The sequence below is a fragment of the Mixophyes fleayi genome, chromosome 8 (genome assembly GCF_038048845.1).
Source record: "Mixophyes fleayi isolate aMixFle1 chromosome 8, aMixFle1.hap1, whole genome shotgun sequence".
Lineage (NCBI taxonomy): Eukaryota > Metazoa > Chordata > Amphibia > Anura > Limnodynastidae > Mixophyes > Mixophyes fleayi.
This window is the reverse complement of record NC_134409.1, coordinates 738,630-760,488: the sequence shown is the minus strand read 5'-3', so window position 1 is coordinate 760,488 and position 21,859 is coordinate 738,630. Positions and strand designations below refer to the sequence as shown.

The 21,859-nt window shown below is 43.4% G+C and overlaps 1 protein-coding gene across 2 annotated transcripts in view; it reads left to right on the top strand.

Moving 5' to 3' along the window:
* Nucleotides 1-3,426: 3,426 nt before the first annotated feature.
* LOC142098781 (vitamin D3 hydroxylase-associated protein-like) overlaps nt 3,427-21,859 on the top strand; it is a 53,658-nt gene continuing 35,225 nt past the window's right edge. The window contains exons 1-11 of one of the 2 annotated variants that reach the window (XM_075181553.1): nt 3,427-3,670; nt 6,099-6,212; nt 8,095-8,238; nt 8,921-9,054; nt 11,649-11,855; nt 15,368-15,408; nt 15,766-15,890; nt 16,784-16,909; nt 17,681-17,778; nt 17,858-17,957; nt 20,669-20,712. In XM_075181553.1, the coding sequence (XP_075037654.1) occupies nt 3,473-3,670; nt 6,099-6,212; nt 8,095-8,238; nt 8,921-9,054; nt 11,649-11,855; nt 15,368-15,408; nt 15,766-15,890; nt 16,784-16,909; nt 17,681-17,778; nt 17,858-17,957; nt 20,669-20,712 (1,331 nt within the window). In that variant the 5' untranslated portion in view covers nt 3,427-3,472. The remainder of the gene's footprint in view (nt 3,671-6,098; nt 6,213-8,094; nt 8,239-8,920; nt 9,055-11,648; nt 11,856-15,367; nt 15,409-15,765; nt 15,891-16,783; nt 16,910-17,680; nt 17,779-17,857; nt 17,958-20,668; nt 20,713-21,859) is intronic. The other variant, XM_075181551.1, reaches the window with a different exon arrangement.

Genomic DNA, 21,859 nt, shown 5'->3' with positions numbered 1-21,859 from the left:
ATAAATATTTCTTTCTTCATTTGTTATTCTTATTTCTTAATGATGGAATTCACTTTTCTATTCCAACATGACTGTGTCCCAGTGCACAAAGCAAGGACTACAAAGATCTGGTTTGATAAGTTCGGTGTGGAAGAACTTGACTGACCTGCACAGAGCCCTGACCTCAACCCCCATCGAATACCTTTGGGATGAACTGGATTGAAGGCAATAAGATAGCGACCAAAACCTATCAAAAGAATGTTGATAGCGATCATTTCTTGATTTTTAATATCTGTCATCTTGATAACTGGAAGAAAAATATCCAGAGAGGACAGCACAGAAGAAACATTGTGAAGATAAATGGGACGCACAGTCTAGCGAGACACTTTGTACAACTACATACACACAATGGTTCTTAGAAGGATTTGAAATTACGGCTATAGAACATATTAAGTTGACTGAATAGAGAGAAGATAGATTTGCGTCTCTCCAGAGAAGCCTTCTGGATCTTTGCTATGGATTCAATGTACCCAAAAGGACTTAATGACTGTGTCAAACTGAATATGTTTTAGTTACAGGGATTTGTTTTTACTTTAATTATGTCTATGTTAAAAGAAATAGAAAAAGGTTTGTGATATAGCTCCAAATATGTCCCAATTTAGATATCCCTCATAGTAAAATATGAGACTAGAGGGCTTTAACGTCTATGATATAATGTGAATCCGGTGGCCCTAAGTTAAATACATGATGGTTATGAGTTTTAATACTAATTATGGATTTGAAGGAATGTATTGTGATGTAGCTCTTACTCGAACATTAATTATAAGTTCCATATTTATTGAAACAAGAAGAACTTGAAAAATAGTTTGGTATATAAACTTGAAATACCAACCTCAACATTCATTTGTTTATAACTATATATGTTGTGTAATGGATCTAAATTGTTTTCTAATAATGAGTGAAATATGTCTGTGTGTGTCTGTGTGTGTGTGTGTCTGTGTGTGTGTGTCCGTGTGTGTGTGTGTCTGTGTGTGTGTGTCCGTGTGTGTGTGTGTGTGTGTGTGTGTGTCCGTGTGTGTGTGTGTCTGTGTGTGTGTGTCCGTGTGTGTGTGTGTCTGTGTGTGTGTGTCCGTGTGTGTGTGTGTGTGTCTGTGTGTGTCTGTGTGTGTGTGTGTCCATGTGTGTGTGTGTGTGTGTGTGTGTGTGTGTGTGTGTGTGTCCATGTGTGTGTGTGTGTGTGTGTGTGTGTGTCCATGTGTGTGTGTATGTGTGTGTATGTGTGTTAGGGAGTTTAGACTGTAAGCCCCAATGGGGCAGGGACTGATGTGAGTGAGTTCTCTGTACAGCGCTGCGGAATCAGTGGCGATATATAAATAAATGGTGATGATGAAATATGAGAATGAGAAGCGAAAAAAGGAAGTAATTTGAGAGTGAAAAATGAATCTATTAAATAGAGGAACAGATATCTGTGATGTTACTGACCAGCTGGGCCGGAAGGGAATGGAGGCCTCTGGGCTGTAGCCCAGTTAGCCCTATGGTTAGTCCGGCCCTGCTGACCAGCTGGGATACGTCAGCTTAGAAGGTCAAGTTCCAGGATAGATGAATGAATATATATATATATATATTATTTAAACTGACCTTAATTACAGTTTAGTTATAATTAGAAGTGGAGACTGTTGTTTAGCATTTTATTTATCTACAAAGAATTTGTGTTATACACTGTTTTATATCCAATCAATAAATATGTAGAAATTAATGTATAGATGATTAAGAAAGCCTGTTTCTGAAAAAAGGAGGGTAATATATATATATATATATAGGCACCCTGATACCACTAGACAGACACTTGGAGTAACTGATTTGTAGTTATCCGGTGTTTTCAGATCCATATTATTATGTTTCCTGATTGGTCACAGAGGTTTATAAGACACCTCTGCACGGTGGTTGCTATCTCCGAAGAAACCACAATTCACTGTGGAGAAACTGGTCAGGTTGTTTTAAAAATACATTTTAAGAAATATTGGAATCTAGAAATGTTTCATTAACTGATTGATGGACTTGAAAACTACAGCGTTGCTACTATTTACCCAACTCTTTGTTCCAAACGGATTAGCGATTTGAATACTGAAGAGCCCAGAGGCTACCTGGAAACAAACAGATATTTTGCAGTGTGGAGGGCGCATTATCCTGCTGTACGAGGCCACTGCCATCAGGGAATACCGCTGCCATGAAGGGGTGTACGTGGTCTGCAGCAATGTTTAGGTAGATGGTACGTGTCACAGTAACATCCACATGAATGCCAGGACCCAAGGTTTCCCAGCAGAACATTGCCCAGAGCATCACACTGCCTCCGCCAGCTGCCGTCTTCCCATAGTGCATCCTGGTTCCATCGCTTCCCCAGGTAACTGACGCACCCGGCCGTCCACATGATATACAAGTAAATGTGATTCCTCAGACCAGGCCACCTTCTTCCATTGCTCCATGGTCCAGGCCTTGTTCTCACATGCCCATTATAGGCGCTTTGGCGGTGGGCAGCTGACTGGCTGACTGGCAGGGCACTCTGACTGGTCTGCGGCTCCGCAGCCCTGTACGCAGCAAGCTGCGATGCTCTGTGTGTTCTGACACCTGTCTATCATAGACAGCATTAACTTTATCAGTAATTTGTGCTACAGTAGCTTTTCTGTGGGATTGGACCAGACGGGCGCCTTCACTCCTCACACAACAATGGGGGGAATTCAATCCCTCCTGAATTAGTGCAGCATTAAAACTATTACCGTTATTATGGTAGTTTTACGAGCTGCGAGCAAAAAAACGTTATGTAATTCACTTCACTTGTTAGTGGTTATAATGTTGTGGCTGATGTATACGGTAATATATTATTATTATTATTATTACTACACTGAGAGATTTGCAGGGAGCAGGGAATAAATGATTTACAAGGAGATATAATATTATTACACTGAGTGATTGGTATGGGGCTGGGAATATATACAGCAATATAATATTATTATTACACTGAGTGATACATTATGGTTACACTGATTGGCAGGGGGCTGGGAATATATAAAATGATACATTATTGTTACAGTATCAGTCAGTGATTGGCAGTTGACAGGGGATAGATGATTTATATATAATATTATTATTACACTGATAGGCAGGAGGCTGGGTATATATATATAGTGATACATTATTGTTACACTGAGTGATACATTGTTGTCACAGTATCAGTCAGTGATCGGCAGGAGACTGGGCATATGTGAGGTGATATATTATTATTGTTACACTCAGTGATACATTATTGTCACTTTGTCACAGTGACTGTCAGGAGGCTGGGTATATATACAGTCATACATTATGGTTACACTCAATGATATAGAATTATTGTTACACTAAGTGATACATTGTTGTCACAGTGACCGTCAGGGGGCGGTGTCGCCCTCTGTCTATGGGCTGACCCGGTAGTGGGGCTGGTCCACTCCCCGCTGTCCTCATGGACAAGGTGTCCGCTATGGATCTCCGTGAGCCCCGGGTCTTGTGCGTCCTCCTGGGCTGCTCGGCCGGATCTCTGCTGCTCCTGTACCGCTGGATGAACAGGAGGAGGATCCGGCAGAGGATACAATGTGCCCGGGAGAAGAGGGAGAGAGCCCTGGAGAGCATGGAGAGAGCTGCCGCCCGGCTGTCCGCACAGGTCTGGGATATTATAATATAATATAATATATCTGTTGTATCATAATATAATATGTCTGTTGTATCATAATATATCTGTTGTATCATAATATAATATATATCTGTTGTATCATAATATAATATATCTGTTATATCATAATATATATCTGTTATATCATAATATAATATATCTGTTATATCATAATATAATATCTGTTATATAATATAATATCTGTTATATCGTAATATAATATATATCTGTTGTATCATAATATAATATATCTGTTATCATAATATATATCTGTTATATCATAATATATCTGTTTTATCATAATATAATATATCTGTTATCATAATATATATCTGTTATATCATAATATAATGTCTGTTGTATCATAATATATCTGTTGTATCATAATATAATATATCTGTTATCATAATATATATCTGTTATATCATAATATAATATGTCTGTTGTATCATAATATAATATATATCAGTTATATCATAATATAATATTTATCTGTTATATCATAATATAATATTTGTTATATCATAATATAATATCTGTTATATCATAATATATCTGTTATATCATAATATAATATCTGTTATATCATAATATAATATATATCTGTTATATCATAATAATATATATCTGTTATATCATAATATATCTGTAATATCATAATATATCAGTTATATCATAATATAGTATACCTGTTATATGATAATATAATATATATCTGTTATATGATAATATAATATATATCTGTTATAGCATAATATAATATATATCTGTTATAGCATGATATAATATATATCTGTTATAGCATAATATATATCTGTTATATCATAATATAATATATCTGTTATATCATAATATAATATATCTGTTATATCATAATATAGTATATCTGTTATATCATAATATAATATATATCTGTTATATCATAATATAATATATATCTGTTATATTACACTACAGGTCTGTTATATCATGATAATGTTATAATTCATGTCTGTTATGTCATAATACAGGTTCCTTATGTCATAATATTTTATACAGGTCTATTATATCATAATATACAGGTCTTTTATATCGCTATAATATGTATTATTTCATAATAATATGGTATAATGCATGTGTGTTATAATAATATTTCCCAATACTGGTATGTTATTTCAAAATATGCAGATCTATTATGTACAAAATACATGTCTGTTATAACAATTGCTGGAATATATCATAATGATCTAAAACTCATGTCTGATGTAATAATATTCATTCATTATTTATTAACAGTTATTTATATAGTGCCAGCGTATTACAGAGAGTAAGTAGTCATACACATCAGCCCCTGCCCCGTAGGAGCTTACAGTCTACACGGACACACGCGGGTTAAAATTGTCAGGAGCTAATTAACCTACATCTATGTAGTGTGGGAGGAAACCGGAGCAAACACGTGGAGAACATACAAACATGCTTAATGCACATCTGTGACATCATAATGTTACTATTATTATTTATATAGCACCAATCCTATTATTGTACAGAGAATAATATGTTATAATACACTTATGTTATATGTTGTAATACAGATCTGTTATATGATGATATTAGACTGTTATATCTTTCTGCTATAAATATACAAGGTCAGGTCTAGTTCCTGAATTATTATATCACAGGATAGAGCTAAACTGAGTAGAAGTGATATTGTATTATTATATTTATTATATAACTCCCTGAATTAGGGGTGTAACTAGACATATATGGATATCTGCACCTTTACTTACTGATCACCAGCCACAGTGAGTGACCTGTAATAAATTAATACATTCATTTTGGCTCTTTAAAAAATGATTATTGCCCCATAATTACTAAGTCAGTGTTGTTTCCTCTCTGTCCTGAGGATAACACAGACAGTGCGCGGTTTAGGGGTTGGAGACCACCACACATCCAATACACCCAGAAACCACTTCTTGATAAACCCTTCGGTTTGCAAAATGCTGCATTGTGAATGTCCCCCTTGGTGTCTATGCCCTGAATAGTAATAGCCCCGTTATATGCATCGTTCTCCTGTCTGGGGCAGTTGTAGACTTTGCTCTATAGAACTTTGGGAGGAGTTTTATTATTCAGACATTTGACTCAGCACAAAGTCTGTAACTTTACAATCTGTGTGTAGAATGTATGTGTAATATCTGGAGTCACGCCCAGGGCTGACCCTGATGTCCAGCGATGTCTCATTAACCCCTGCCTGTCTGATTAACCTCTGCCTCTCTGATACTCATTATGGGTTTAATGCAATGAAAAATTGGTTTGAAAAAATTAGTTAAACAAAGGTCCTTTATGGGTTGTGAATTGTTGATCTGTATAATGTTCTTTTTACATACGTACAACTTGTATTTTGCTCTTATAGTTCTGTAAAATGCTGTTTGTGTTATTTCAGCACCCTGTGGCGGATCCATCAGACATACTGTCCCTATCGCTGGCAGAGCTCTCCGAGAAACTGAGGGAGGGGGCACTCTTGCCAGAGACCGTTCTTCACACCTACATGAGTAAGGTGAGTGATCCATGGAAGATCATCAGACCGATCCTAGCTCCCTGGCAGCTCTAGGATCCATCCTAGGCTCCCCGACTGCTCTCTGGCTGCTCTGGGGTCCATCCCTGGCTCCCCGTCTGCTCTCTGGCTGCTCTGGGGTCCATCCCTGGCTCCCCGTCTGCTCTCTGGCTGCTCTGGGGTCCATCCCTGGCTCCCCGTCTGCTCTGAGGCCCACCCGTGTCTCCCCTTCTGCTCTGGGGCCCACCCCTGGCTCCCCGTCTGTTCTGGGGCCCATTCCTGGCTCCTCTGGGGCCCACCCGTGTCTCCCTGTCTGCTCTGGGGCCCACCCGTGTCTCCCTGTCTGCTCTGGGGCCCACCCGTGTCTCCCTGTCTGCTCTGGGCCCCACCCGTGTCTCCCTGTCTGCTCTGGGGCCCACCCGTGGCTCCCAGTCTGCTCTGGGGCCCACCCGTGGCTCCCAGTCTGCTCTGGGGCCCACCCGTGGCTCCCAGTCTGCTCTGAGGCCCACCCGTGTCTCCCCGTCTGTTCTGGGGCCCACCCGTGTCTCCCCGTCTGTTCTGGGGCCCACCCGTGTCTCCCCGTCTGTTCTGGGGCCCACCCGTGTCTCCCCGTCTGTTCTGGGGCCCACCCGTGTCTCCCCGTCTGTTCTGGGGCCCACCCCTGGCTCCCCGTCTGTTCTGGGGCCCACCCCTGGCTCCCCGTCTGTTCTGGGGCCCACCCCTGGCTCCCCGTCTGTTCTGGGGCCCATTCCTGGCTCCCCTGGGGCCCACCCGTGTCTCCCCGTCTGCTCTGGGCCCCACCCGTGTCTCCCCGTCTGCTCTGGGCCCCACCCGTGTCTCCCCGTCTGCTCTGGGCCCCACCCGTGTCTCCCCGTCTGCTCTGGGGCCCACCCGTGTCTCCCCGTCTGCTCTGGGGCCCACCCGTGTCTCCCCGTCTGCTCTGGGGCCCACCCGTGTCTCCCCGTCTGCTCTGGGGCCCACCCGTGTCTCCCCGTCTGCTCTAGGGCCCACCCGTGTCTCCCCGTCTGCTCTGGGGCCCACCCGTGTCTCCCCGTCTGCTCTGGGGCCCACCCGTGTCTCCCCGTCTGCTCTGGGGCCCACCCGTGTCTCCCCGTCTGCTCTGGGGCCCACCCGTGTCTCCCCGTCTGCTCTGGGGCCCACCGTGTCTCCCCGTCTGCTCTGGGGCCCACCCGTGTCTCCCCGTCTGCTCTGGGGCCCACCCGTGTCTCCCCGTCTGCTCTGCGGCCCATCCTTGCTCCCCGTCTGTTCTGGGGCCCATCCCTTGCTCCCCGTCTGCTCTGGGGCCCATCCCTTGCTCCCCGTCTGTTCTGGGGCCCATCCCTTGCTCCCCGTCTGTTCTGGGGTCCATCCCTGGCTCCCCGGCTGCTCTGGGGCCCACCCGTGTCTCCCCGTCTGCTCTGCGGCCCATCCTTGCTCCCCGGCTGCTCTGGGGCTTATTCCTGGATGGACTGGGAACTTATCAGCAACAAACTGGTGAATGATCACACAGACCATCCAGTGTGTCCAATGTCCCTCTATATTGGGTAAAGAATCGATAAAACGTCATCTCAATGCATTTTAAGGCTCTTCGTCAAGAATGAAAAAACCTCCTGTGACGACAGACAGTCTGGAGAAGCAGGAGACGTCCTTACTTATCTCTGTTATACTCAGTGGGCGACTTTACCCCACGGGCGTTACCTTGTATACTATCACTTGGTGGAATAATAATAAATATATCGCACAGGCTGAGGGAGAGCATTAGGGGATATGTACAATGATTATTACACCCGCTGTTTCCTCTCCATCCTGTATCCAGTGTTTTATTACCCTGTGATTCATGGCGATTACTGACAGCAGAATACAAGATGTCTGACCCTATTCACAGGCCCTGGACGTGACCCACGAGGTGAACTGCGTCACCGATTATCTGCCGGAGTGTGAGGTCCAGCTGGAGAGACTCAGAGAACAGACCACCAAAGGGCCCCTCTATGGGGTCCCCATCAGCCTGAAGGACAACTATAACTTCAAGGTATTTGGGTTCAGGCCACTTATCACCATTTTATCCACATTTACAGGATCCATAATAAGTATTTAGACATAAAATTATAAGTACAAAGTTGATTATACAGTATTAAGGCAGATTTTAGGAGGATGTTCGTGCCTTGAAATATACGCAAAGCTCCTTCTTCTGGGAAATACCCGTGTACTGAAAGTGTAGTGGATTCTGGGAACTGACTCCCAGAGGAGTTATATAATTTGTGTCTAAACTGTTTCAGAAGTTGGTTTTAGTTACACTTAGTTAATGTTTATAATGAGGTGATTTTTGCTTCTGTTACGATCCCTGGATTATGGATATTTAACTTCACATTAAATTACCAGGGGACTCCGATGTAATTACATTTTGTTTCTTTTTGCTTATTACGTGTCAGATTGGTCGCATTTTGCAACCATCTACTTAATTAAGCCTCTGCACCCCGTACCCCTTTATAATACCTGGAGAGTAACAGAAATCCGGTCCCAGCCTCATTCATACAACTCTGCCCAAAGCTCTAATTCTTAGGAAATAAATCTGGGACCCAAACACTTGCAAGATACCCAATGAGGAATCATTATATATATCTCATATCTATACATTGAGCTGGAAGGATTCTTTACAGTTACTTCTCTACTCTATAAAGTGTCCTGATTGTTTCTCTGTCCTTGTTTTTCAGGGTCATGACTCCACTCTGGGGTTACTCCGGCACCTGGAGCGTCCAGCCTCAGAGCATTGTGTCGTTGTACAAGTACTAATGAAACAAGGAGCGGTCCCATTTGTGAAAACCAATATCCCTCAGTCCATGTTAAAGTAAGACCCGCGGGCTCGTCCGCCTGTGTTTCTGTTTTATTATATTCACTGCTCACGTTTCACACACACCAGCAGTAATTACTTGCAATAGGAAATGAGTCTGATTTGTAGCCCCCTATGTCCTCTGAGAACATGTGACAGGGGGGCGGAGCCTGGTTGAGTACATATAGATGAACAGGTGAGCCGGGGAGCGTAATATGGATATTATAAAGTAGAAGAGCTCACTCTCTGCTGTCGGTGTTTAACGATCCAAATTGGACCATACAGATTGTATTAAATGGAGAATTTTCAACATGGTTTTATTTCCTATTCAATATCCTGAATACAGACAATAAAGACAAATTCTTCACAGTGTAAGCGTTTCTCAAACAGTGAATAACATTTAGTGTTGATACAGAAGTAGAGAACAATATGCCGCCATGGAGAGTTTGTGGTGTAATGATTACAACCAAGTTCTCGCGTTGCCGCCTATAGTTTTCTGCAGTGATGTTTGATAAGTGTTTGTTTCCACTTTTGGGCTCAGTTAAGTGATCGTTTTCTTCTGAAGTTACTTGTGTAAGAGATCGCACCACTTTTATCGTAAACAAGAAGTTTGACTTTGTCACAGACAGATATAAGGAATCACGATAACACCCACAAGGACAAACATACATCCGAAGCTTTATCTCCTTTACTCAAGTACACTTCAGAAGACAACGATTGCTTAATTAAGTACAAAACTGGAAACATACACAGCGAAAATTAATATGCCCAATTAAGGCTACGCTTACTTCAACAAATCCACATCAAACAACTTGGATTGGCTTAAACACGTGTTTGAAGTACCCGATACAGATGACAATTAATTTGTAAACCTCGTAAGCACAAAAGTGAAACCTTCTACTGATCGCTCATCAAATACACCGGTAAACTCAAGAAGTTCGGCAATTAGAAATCAACCAATCAAACTAATCCTGAAATCGATTATACCATTCCCCCTAATCTGGGACCCGCATTAACACTATCCCTGATGAAACGCGTAGGGTAATTTTCACAAAGACACCCCGATAATACCCTTTCATTAGCACAAACTCGGCGCCCATTGCCATAACTGAGACTTCAACACTCCAGCGGCTTCACCACCACTACAAATAAAGGGATTTCTAGAGGAATGGGAGACAGAACACAACCGACCCTGCGTCCATATTACCATCCTGGGAGCCAGAAGCAGCCTAGACACCAACGGCACGTGGAATATCTACAGATCACCCCAAGACCAGGGGAGGGCTGGCAAATTTTAACCCAAGGGGCAAGACCCGACTCAGGAAAAAATGCAGGTGACCCAGCCCAGGGTAGCGGCCCAGGGGGCAGTAGCCCCCTGCCCCACAGACTAACCTGCCCCTGCCCAAGATCAACATCAGGGGTAAGACTTACCTTCCTCCTGAACCATCCACACCGCCCACAACTTATTGTTGCCCACACAGAACATAAAAGACTTTCTTGTGTTCTACTTCACCTGCACAGAACGTAACACCTGTAATCTGCAATATCTCTGCCAACCCTCAGTACAGAGAACCATAGACCATCACACCACAAACTCTTCATGCTGGTATAATGTGTTGTTGTTTCTGTATAAATAGTTATAAATGTTATTCGCTGTTTGTGTATATTGTTTGTATTAAACATACTGACTAAGACATAACATCATGCTGATCATACAGTCTGTACTGACACAGCCTGACATCCACACAAAGCTATTAGAGGAGTCGTATGGATATTATACGTCCAATATGATGTCGGGTTTTAAACTAATCAATATGTTTCTATTTTACTACAATAATCCAACACACTGACTATTACACCAGCGCTATCTCTGCACTCTGGCTGGCAGGAATATTTTACATAAACTAATATCACAGCCCCCAACCAAAACTCCTACATCTCCCTGATATGTGTCTACAACCCTCCCAGATCCCTCATAGCGCGTATACGACTTACCAGCCTCCGGTATGCGCTGTGCACAGTACGGCGCGGAGGTCAGCTGCAGTAAGATGCGCTGGATCTGACGGTGGTCACTGGTATCCATGGAGACCAGCAGCCAATGAGGGTCTTAAGGTTGTAGAAACCAATCCTGTAATCTCCTTACTGATGGGGACCCTGATGGGCCGTAGTGTGACCCCGTCTCCTGCACACAGCGGAGGCAGCTATTATCTGGAATGAACCAGTAACATGACAGAGGCTCTATCTGATTAATATTCATGAGACAGTCGTTTCCATGCTTATTAATAGCTCACCCTATAGAATGTCCACCTCCGTTCTCTGTTACAGGCCCTGTCTCCTATGTACCTAGAAGTAGGAGGTCTCTGAAGTAGATGGGTCCCAGCTTACAGTATTTGGTTTTCTGAGCAGAGGGCCATTTGGCCCTTCCCTGGCCTGTGGCCACCTTGCTGCCTCTTTAGCCTCTTTGTCTGGGGCTCATTTACTAAACGCAGCTTCCGCTGCGCAGAACACAGGTCCCTGCAGTAATCTGGGTGGGACCGTCCATCACTGTTGTACTTCTGTGTCTCCGTCATGTCCAGGGTAAGTGGGGTAACTGGGTGTTTCTGCCTCCACAGCTACGACTGCAGTAACCCCATCTTTGGGCAGACCTTGAATCCTCTCAACCACAAGAAGACCCCGGGAGGATCCTCCGGAGGGGAGGGGGCCCTCATCGCAGGAAACGGCTCCATTTTAGGTTTTGGCTCAGACATTGGAGGAAGTATCCGCTTTCCAAGCGCTTTCTGCGGCCTCTGTGGCTTTAAGCCCACTGGGAACAGACTCAGGTACGGAGGGGGATTCGTCTGTCTCTAGACACTAAGTAAGAGGTATCTCCTGTCGCTGTGTCACCAACAATGCAGCGGAACAGCCCAATTACTGCTAAAAATAGGAACAGAGGAGATCACCCCAAACTAATAAAATGATGGATAATGGGTCTATTATTATTATTATTATTATTATTATTGATACTAATACTAAGTGGATTGGGTTATTCTGCTGCCTGCACCGTTCTCCCAGCAGGGCAGGTTTTCTAGCTGTCTTTTAGGAGCACTGGTGGATTTAGCAGTGATTCACCTAACATAAATGCACCTGTGATAGGTGCACCTGGGAGGTAATGCAGCATGCTGGGTCTTCTAGTCCCCCAACAGGTAATAAAGGAGAGTGGAGGCAACAAGTTATTTATTCCTTTGAGTATGGATGGAAAGTCTCCTGTAGAGACAACATACAATATAGGGAAATAAATGCAAATATGTATATATACAAAAAAACACAATAATAGGCGCTAATCACGACCTAAATAGCTTAAACCTGCAGCTCTAATAATTAAGCTCCAGACCTAAAAGGCAAAAAAAGAAATAAATATTGAGAGAAAAGAGCGCTAGGTTAAACGCTTACATAAATTTATTAAAACAAATATAAAAAAGAATAATAAATACTTAAAGACACTGTGGGCTAGATTTACTAAGCTGCGGGTTTAAAAAAAGTGGGGATGTTGCCAATAGCAACCAATCAGATTCTAGCTTTCATTTATTTAGTACCTTCTACAAAATGAAAGCTAGAATCTGATTGGTTACTATAGGCAACATCCCCACTTTTTCAAACCCGCAGCTTAGTAAATCTAGCCCTGTGTGTCTGTAAAGAAAGGTAACCAACACCTCAGGGCATAGCAAGAACGCATAAGAAACAAATAGAACCTTATAAACACACAGCTCCCTAACAAAGGGATAGTGATACTGAAACACAGTCCGAGTAATTGCTGATCGTTGTTCGCATGTTCCGATGACTCGGTAACGGACTAGTTCCCAGGAAGGACGTCTGTCCCTTCCCTCCACAGGCTGGAATATGAGCAAATTATATTAAAAGGTCTGTATCATTTTCTCCGGATGTTCATACAACTTATCGCCTCTTATTATATATGTCTCCATACTAAACTGTGGGAAGTCATTTCATGAGCTTAGAAATATATTACAAATCCGATCGATCAGCAAATACTCGGACTGTGTTTCAGTGTCACTATCCCGTGTTTATAAGGTTCTATTTGTTTCTTATGTGTTCTTGCTATGCCCTGAGGTGTTGATTACCTTTCTTTTTAGACACACTGTGTCTTTATATATTTATTCTTTTTTATATTTGTTTTAATAAATTTATATAAGCGTTTAACCTAGCGCTCTTTTCTCTTGATATGTGTATATACAGACAGAGGGGACACACGGTCCCTTTCCCAAGGAGCTTACAGCCTAACTTGGATTATGAGAACAAGCAAACATTAGAACATTAGACGACACGCCGGTGCCTATATTACCACGGACTACACGGGTCACATGACAACTTGGCGGTGTGATAATGTGATATGTGGATGGGGCGCAGCTATCTGAAGGTTCTATGGAGGTCGGGTTATAACGCAGACCAGACACAGAGGAAATAGAGAGAATATAAACTATGGGGCATATTCAAATAGCTTTCGGATTCGCGGTAACGCGTGTTACCGCGAAAAGTGCGCGTTCTTGCGGGTATTACGGTACCGCATTAACGCAGATGGACTGCGAACGAAAATCCACGTTATTGCGGTAACGTGTATTACGTTTTGCGGCTGTTCCGGCGCGTTACCGCGAATCCAAAAGCTAATTGAATATGCCCCTATATGTCAGAATGTCAGGGATCTTTATTTTGAAAATAAAGACTAATTAAATTATTTGTCAATTTTGAGGCATTTTTTCCTTAAGTCAGTTTAACCTCAGTTTTTACTAAACATTCACACAATCTGGAGACATTGGGCCTGATTCATGAAGGATCTTAACTTGAGAAACTTCTTATTTCAGTCTCCTGGACAAAACCATGTTACAATGCAAGGGGTGCAAATTAGTATTCTGTTTTGCACATAAGTTAAATACTGGCTGTTCATGTAGCACACAAATACTTGATAGCTGATTTGTACACTGAAATTTAAAGTTGATATTTGTGTGCTACATGAACAGCCAGTATTTAACTTATGTGCAAAACAGAATACTAATTTGCACCCCTTGCATTGTAACATGGTTTTGTCCAGGAGACTGAAATAAGAAGTTTCTTAAATTAAGATCCTTAATGAATCAGGCCCATTGTTACTAAGCTTTAAGTTCATTTTTTTGCTGTCACTAAACTTGAGTAGTGTTCAGTTGTCCTTAATGAAATTGCTAAAAAGTAAATTGGAGGCTAAAATTTGTGGCCAGTTTTAAAATAATTTTTCATCTTCTATTTATTAAAGGTCAGTAAGTTACAGACAAATAGCAAAATGTGCAATATACCTTGGGGCAGGTAAAGATATAATATCATTTTACATTTTTTTTATGAGTAAAGATTAATACTCTTTTGCAATATTAAGTGAGTTCTGTGAATGTGGAGTTAGTTTTGGAGTCATTTTGATAACGTGATTGTGGAGTTTGTGTTTATTTACAGATAATTGCTCACCCCCCCCCCGCTCCCCTTCCCCCGGCCATGCTGGTATTAGTTTCTGCCTATTCACCTTTATGTTAATTTCCCAACCAGGAAGTAGTTAGTGCGGGAAGCGATTGTGAGACCCTATGACCACGAGGACCAGCGACCATCGGACAAGTGTCACTGGAATAGTTTACAGCTTCTTATGTTCAGTTCCCAGGACACATGGCCACACCAGTAGAAGCAATGCTTTTAGCATAGGACAGTGTTAGACAAAATAAAATATTGGCAAATAGACCAAATTGGTTTTTTATATGTTTGTGCTGCGCATTTCTGGGGTTCCAGCGATACGAAACGCGTTGTAGAAAGTCTGGAATGCTGTTAATCTGATCCTTCTCTAATCATACTGGTGTAATTAGCCATATGTTAACATGATTCTTGTTACTTGACACAGTAATACAATAAAAAGGTTCATTTGGTCTATGAACCAATAATTCCTTTCATTGATCTCTCTCCTAGTATATAGAAAACTTTCCACAGATAATATGAATATGTAACACAGGGTATCGGACAAGTATATAAAATGCTCTGCGTCTGCGTTTTGCGGGGATGACGTCCAAATGGAAATGTGAATGGTTTAAAGAATACAAATTTCACTTGAATGCCAGGTGCCCAAGTAAAGAAACGACTCATTTTGCACCTACAGTTATCACCATCTTGGTTCACAAATCCAGGGCCGCATTCAGGGGAACGACATCACGTGTAGACCGCATGTCCTATCAATTACCTTCAGTATTACAGTGTTTTATCCTGATAGACTCAATGCGTTTAATACTGAAAGTGAGATATCGGGAAGGTGAATCGGTATCTCTTTATCTTGCAGTAAGATCGGGCTTGCGGCCAGCTGCCCCGGACAGAAGTCAGGTAAGATACGGTCATCAGCGGAGCCAACTGCTAATGTCACTGCGGCCCTAGTTATCTATCTATACTATTCTATCGTTATCTATCTGTTACCAGTTATTACAGCTTCCACTGGTATCATGTTCAGGACATTTGCATTAGCAACTGATATATATAAATATATACATACATACACACAGTGGGGGGTATCCGGGGTATGTCATACCACCACTTCTCCTACTGCTACATTGTATCACTATTCACTCCAGTCACTTACTATATATATATATATATATATAATGATAATCCCAGGTGTTTTTACAGCAGTGTCTGTTGAGAATAACATACTGATATATTTTTATTATAACACAACTCTCCTAGTTACTGCGATGATCGGACCCATCGCCCGGGACGTGGACAGTCTGGTAATGGCCATGAGAGCTGTACTATGTGACGACATGTTTCAGATGGACCCCACAGTCCCTCCAATTCCCTTCAACGAGAAGGTACGATCACTCAATAAAAACCACTAAAAGTCCCTTCACCTCTCTCTACCTGTTGCTCCAGCAGGCCTGAATAATGGATACCAGAGATGATCATACTATTGGGGGTCAGTCCCTTCACCTCTCCCTACCTGTTGCTCCAGCAGGCCTGAGTAATGGATGCCAGAGATGATCATACTATTGGGGGTCAGTCCCTTCACCTCTCTCTACCTGTTGCTCCAGCAGGCCTGAATAATGGATACCAGAGATGATCATACTATTGGGGGTCAGTCCCTTCACCTCTCTCTACCTGTTGCTCCAGCAGGCCTGAATAATGGATACCAGAGATGATCATACTATTGGGGGTCAGTCCCTTCACCTCTCCCTACCTGTTGCTCCAGCAGGCCTGAATAATGGATACCAGAGATGATCATACTATTGGGGGTCAGTCCCTTCACCTCTCCCTACCTGTTGCTCCAGCAGGCCTGAGTAATGGATGCCAGAGATGATCATACTATTGGGGGTCAGTCCCTTCACCTCTCCCTACCTGTTGCTCCAGCAGGCCTGAGTAATGGATGCCAGAGATGATCATACTATTGGGGGTCAGTCCCTTCACCTCTCCCTACCTGTTGCTCCAGCAGGCCTGAGTAATGGATGCCAGAGATGATCATATTACTCTCAGTGCTTTCATAATTGGAAACATTCTTTCCAAATCCTGACCCCTTAATAAGTTTCTCAATTTTAGAATATTTACACTATTTCAGCAGACCATCTAGGAAACTAAAATGGTCTTCTGCATGTTCCCGTCTCCCAAATTGGTTAAACTCATTTACATTCCTATATTTTTGGGTTTGATTTGGAGTTTGATAATTGGTCAGAATTCTACAGAATAATTTCTGAACCTTTACCTTCCCCAGGTGTATTCCAGCACCAGGCCTCTCCGAATCGGGTTCTATGAGACAGACGGCCAGACCATGGCCACCCCATCTATGAGCAGAGCTGTCCTACAGACCAAGGAGCTCCTGGAGAAGGCTGGACACAAGGTACCGGCAGCTGCCATCAGCCTTATGTCATTCAGACCAAGCTGATAAAACAAGAATACTTCATAGTGGAGACCTTGGGGGTAAACGTATCAAGATGAGTTTTCTGGTGAGTTGGAACATTCTACAAACTGACAGCTAGAATCTGATGCGTTGCTATAGGCAACATCTCCACTTTTCAGACTCCCCAGAAAACTCTCAGCTTGATACATTTACCCCCTGGGTTCATTTAACTGCTCCCAGAAGATGATCTACAAGGGGGATATGAATATGGGAGATCTGAATTTATGGCAGTTTACAGTGTAACCCTCCTTGCTGATGATGATGATGCTGTACCTACCTCACAGCGCTGGCACCTCAGTCCCTCCATAGCTCCTCTGGGTACATTGTTATCTTGAGTCCGTGTTCTGAATAGAGGAAGAACACTTCTTTAAAGGAAATGCCCATTGAAATTGTTTTGCTTTATATTCATAACCTCCAGTGGATATTTCAGTGCTTTACAGACATTGTTTTCCTGCTCCCTCATGTTAATTATATGTAGAACTGATTTACGGAGAGCTGCAACATTGTTGCAACAATGTAAAAAGCTCTCGGTAGAACTGGCTGCAAAGTTCTGCATGAAATCTCAGATGACTCTTCTCACACTGATATATGTCCACTGACAACTGCATCTCACAAGTGGATTGTTGGGAAAACCATAACCATTGCTGCTATCTAGAGGCGGGGGCTGTCTGTTTAATTGTTGGTTACTTGAGACTGGATGTATTTTTGCAGTTGGTGCCCTTTATGCCTCCATTGGTGGAAATGTCGTTGTTTGAGTTGTCGATGAAAGGACTGTTGGCCGATGGAGGATCCACGTTCCTGGATAATTTGTAAGTATATGGGATACAGGATGTTCTGGTTCCTCCTGCCAAGAAACATCAATAAATAACATTATTATTTTATTCATAGTAAAGGAGACCAAGTAGATCCAAACTTGAAAACCCAAGTTACAACCTACTCATGCCCATCTTGGCTGAAGAGCTTACTCTCATTCATTGTTAGGCCATTGGTGAGTTCAGTCATCCAGTGTCCTCCATACTGTACTAATCCATTGTCCAGTGTTTGTGCAGAATGCAGCCATTTTTTGTTTCAGCCCAATGTTCATCATCATCATTTATAAGGTGTCACAATCAGATCACACATAAAAACAGACAAGTATATACGAGGTTGATGAAGAAGGTGAAGACCTGAGACAGAGGGTCCTTATCGTGAGAGCTTAAAGTCTAGAGGGAGAAGACACTGCAGTAATCAGGACCTCCGTTTTGGTGCAAAATGCAGTGATATTCTAGCCCATGTCCCCAGGGCCGGTGCTAGGGTCCATGGCGCCCTAGGCAAAATCGGCGCCCTCTCCCCCCCCCCCCCCCCCTGCAAAAATCGGCGCCCTCCTCCCCCCTCTCCTTACCTTGTCTCACCACCGCCGCCTCTCTGCTCCGTCTCCTCCCCTCCACTCACTGACACTAGTGAGTGGAGGGGAGGAGACGGAGCAGAGAGGCGGCGGTGGTGAGCAATAGCCTCTTCCCCCCCCCCCCTTCCCCATGCATCTGAATGCTGTGCGGCGGCTGTGACAGGTATAGTCAGCGGTCGCCGCACAGTTTTAAAATTAATTTCCAGTTCTGTGGCGCCCTCCAGAGCCCGGCGCCCTAGGCAAGTGCCTAACCTTGCCTAATGGGAGCGCCGGGCCTGCATGTCCCAGTGTTAGTCCAGTATGAAGTGTTTTCTGGTCTGAGGTCCTGTGTTAGTCCGGTATGCAGTGTTTTCTGGTCTGAGGTCCTGTGTTAGTCCGGTATGCAGTGTTTTCTGGTCTGAGGTCCGGTGTTGGTGCACTACACAGTCTTTTCTGGTCTGTGGTCCTGTGTTAGTCCGGTATGCAGTGTTTTCTGGTCTGAGGTCCAGTGTTAGTTCAGTATGCAGTGTTTTCTGGTCTGAGGTCCTGTGTTAGTCCGGTATGCACTGTTTTCTGGTCTCAATCCCAGTGTTGGTGCAGGATACAGTGTTTTCTGGTCTCAGGTCCAGTGTTGGTGCACTACACAGTCTTTTCTGGTCTGTGGTCCTGTGTTAGTCCGGTATGCAGTGTTTTCTGGTCTGAGGTCCTGTGTTAGTCCGGTATGCAGTGTTTTCTGGTCTGAGGTCCAGTGTTAGTTCAGTATGCAGTGTTTTCTGGTCTGAGGTCCTGTGTTAGTCCGGTATGCACTGTTTTCTGGTCTCAATCCCAGTGTTGGTGCAGGATACAGTGTTCTCTGGTCTCAGGTCCAGTGTTGGTGCAGGATACAGTGTTCTCTGGTCTGAGGTCCAGTGTTGGTCCAGTATGCAGTGTTTTCTGGTCTCAGGCCCAGTGTTGGCCCTGTGTGCAGTGTTTTCTGGTCTCAGGCCCAGTGTTAGTTCAGTGTGCAGTGTTTTCTGGTCTGAGGTCCTGTGTTAGTCCAGTATGCAGTGTTCTCTGGTCTCAGGCCCAGTGTTGGTGCAGGATACAGTGTTCTCTGGTCTCAGGTCCAGTGTTGGTGCAGGATACAGTGTTCTCTGGTCTCAGGCCCAGTGTTGGTGCAGGATACAGTGTTCTCTGGTCTCAGGTCCAGTGTTGGTGCAGGATACAGTGTTCTCTGGTCTCAGGTCCAGTGTTGGTCCAGTATGCAGTGTTTTCTGGTCTCAGGCCCAGTGTTAGTTCAGTATGCAGTGTTCTCTGGTCTCGGGTCCAGTGTTAGACCGGTATGCAGTGTTTTCTGGTCTGAGGTCCAGTGTTAGACCGGTATGCAGTGTTCTCTGGTCTCAGGCCCGGTGTTGGTGCAGGATACAGTGTTCTCTAGTCTCAGGTCCAGTGTTGGTCCAGTATGCAGTGTTTTCTGGTCTCAGGCCCAGTGTTGGCCCTGTGTGCAGTGTTTTCTGGTCTCAGGCCCAGTGTTAGTTCAGTATGCAGTGTTTTCTGGTCTCAGGCCCAGTGTTGGTGCAGGATACAGTGTTCTCTGGTCTCAGGTCCAGTGTTGGTGCAGGATACAGTGTTCTCTGGTCTCAGGTCCAGTGTTGGTGCAGGATACAGTGTTCTCTGGTCTCAGGCCCGGTGTTGGTGCAGGATACAGTGTTCTCTGGTCTCAGGTCCAGTGTTGGTCCAGTATGCAGTGTTTTCTGGTCTCAGGCCCAGTGTTAGTTCAGTATGCAGTGTTTTCTGGTCTGAGGTCCAGTGTTAGACCGGTATGCAGTGTTCTCTGGTCTCAGGCCCAGTGTTGGCCCTGTGTGCAGTGTTTTCTGGTCTGAGGTCCTGTGTTAGTCCAGTATGCAGTGTTCTCTGGTCTCAGGCCCGGTGTTGGTGCAGGATACAGTGTTCTCTGGTCTCAGGCCCAGTGTTGGCCCTGTGTGCAGTGTTTTCTGGTCTCAGGCCCAGTGTAAGTTCAGTATGCAGTTTTTTCTGGTCTCAGGCCCAGTGTTGGTGCAGGATACAGTGTTCTCTAGTCTCAGGTCCAGTGTTGGTGCAGGATACAGTGTTCTCTGGTCTCAGGTCCAGTGTTGGTGCAGGATACAGTGTTCTCTGGTCTCAGGTCCAGTGTTGGTGCAGGATACAGTGTTCTCAGGTCCAGTGTTGGTGCAGGATACAGTGTTTTCTGGTCTGAGGTCCAGTGTTGGTCAGCTATGCAGTGATCTCCTTTATAGTGGTAGAATGTACAGCATATTTGCAGATAATATAATATCATTAAATTATATGTAAAATATCTAACATTTCCCTCTCTATAGTTTCCCAGACTAGCGAGGGTCCTCCAGAATACACGAGGAATAGGGTAAGATAGTGATACATTTTGTATCCCCAAGTATTTTATATTGTATATATGTATCTTTTAAAATAGTTAAACGTAACATAGTTCATTGTTTAGGCCACATCCAGAAATGCGTTGGACTATTTTGTGCTCATTCTTTCTTGAAAAACGATGTAGGAATTATCTGTGTCTCCTGCTTGGAAAGTGAAATACGGGGCAGCTGCTAATAGGAGTTTCAGTGATGTGACTACATTATATACACAGCTGTACGTGTGACTACATTATATACACAGCTGTACGTGTGACTACATTATATACACAGCCGTACGTGTGACTACACAGATATATTACACAGCTGTACGTGTGACTACATTATATACACAGCTGTACGTGTGACTACATTATATTATACAGCTGTACGTGTGACTACACAGATATATTACACAGCTGTACGTGTGACTACATTATATACACAGCTGTACGTATGACTACATTATATTATACAGCTGTACGTGTGACTACACAGATATATTACACAGCCGTACGTGTGACTACATTATATACACAGCTGTACGTGTGACTACATTATATTATACAGCTGTACGTGTGACTACACAGATATATTACACAGCCGTACGTGTGACTACATAGATATATTATACAGCCGTACGTGTGACTACATAGATATATTACACAGCCGTACGTGTGACTACACAGATATATTACACAGCCGTACGTGTGACTACATAGATATATTATACAGCCGTACGTGTGACTACATAGATATATTACACAGCCGTACGTGTGACTACATAGATATATTATACAGCCGTACGTGTGACTACACAGATATATTACACAGCTGTACGTGTGACTACATTATATACACAGCCGTACGTGTGACTACACAGATATATTACACAGCCGTACGTGTGACTACATAGATGTATTACACAGCCGTACGTGTGACTACATAGATATATTATACAGCCGTACGTGTGACTACACAGATATATTACACAGCTGTACGTGTGACTACATTATATACACAGCCGTACGTGTGACTACATAGATGTATTACACAGCTGTACGTGTGACTACATAGATATATTATACAGCCGTACGTGTGACTACACAGATATATTACACAGCTGTACGTGTGACTACATTA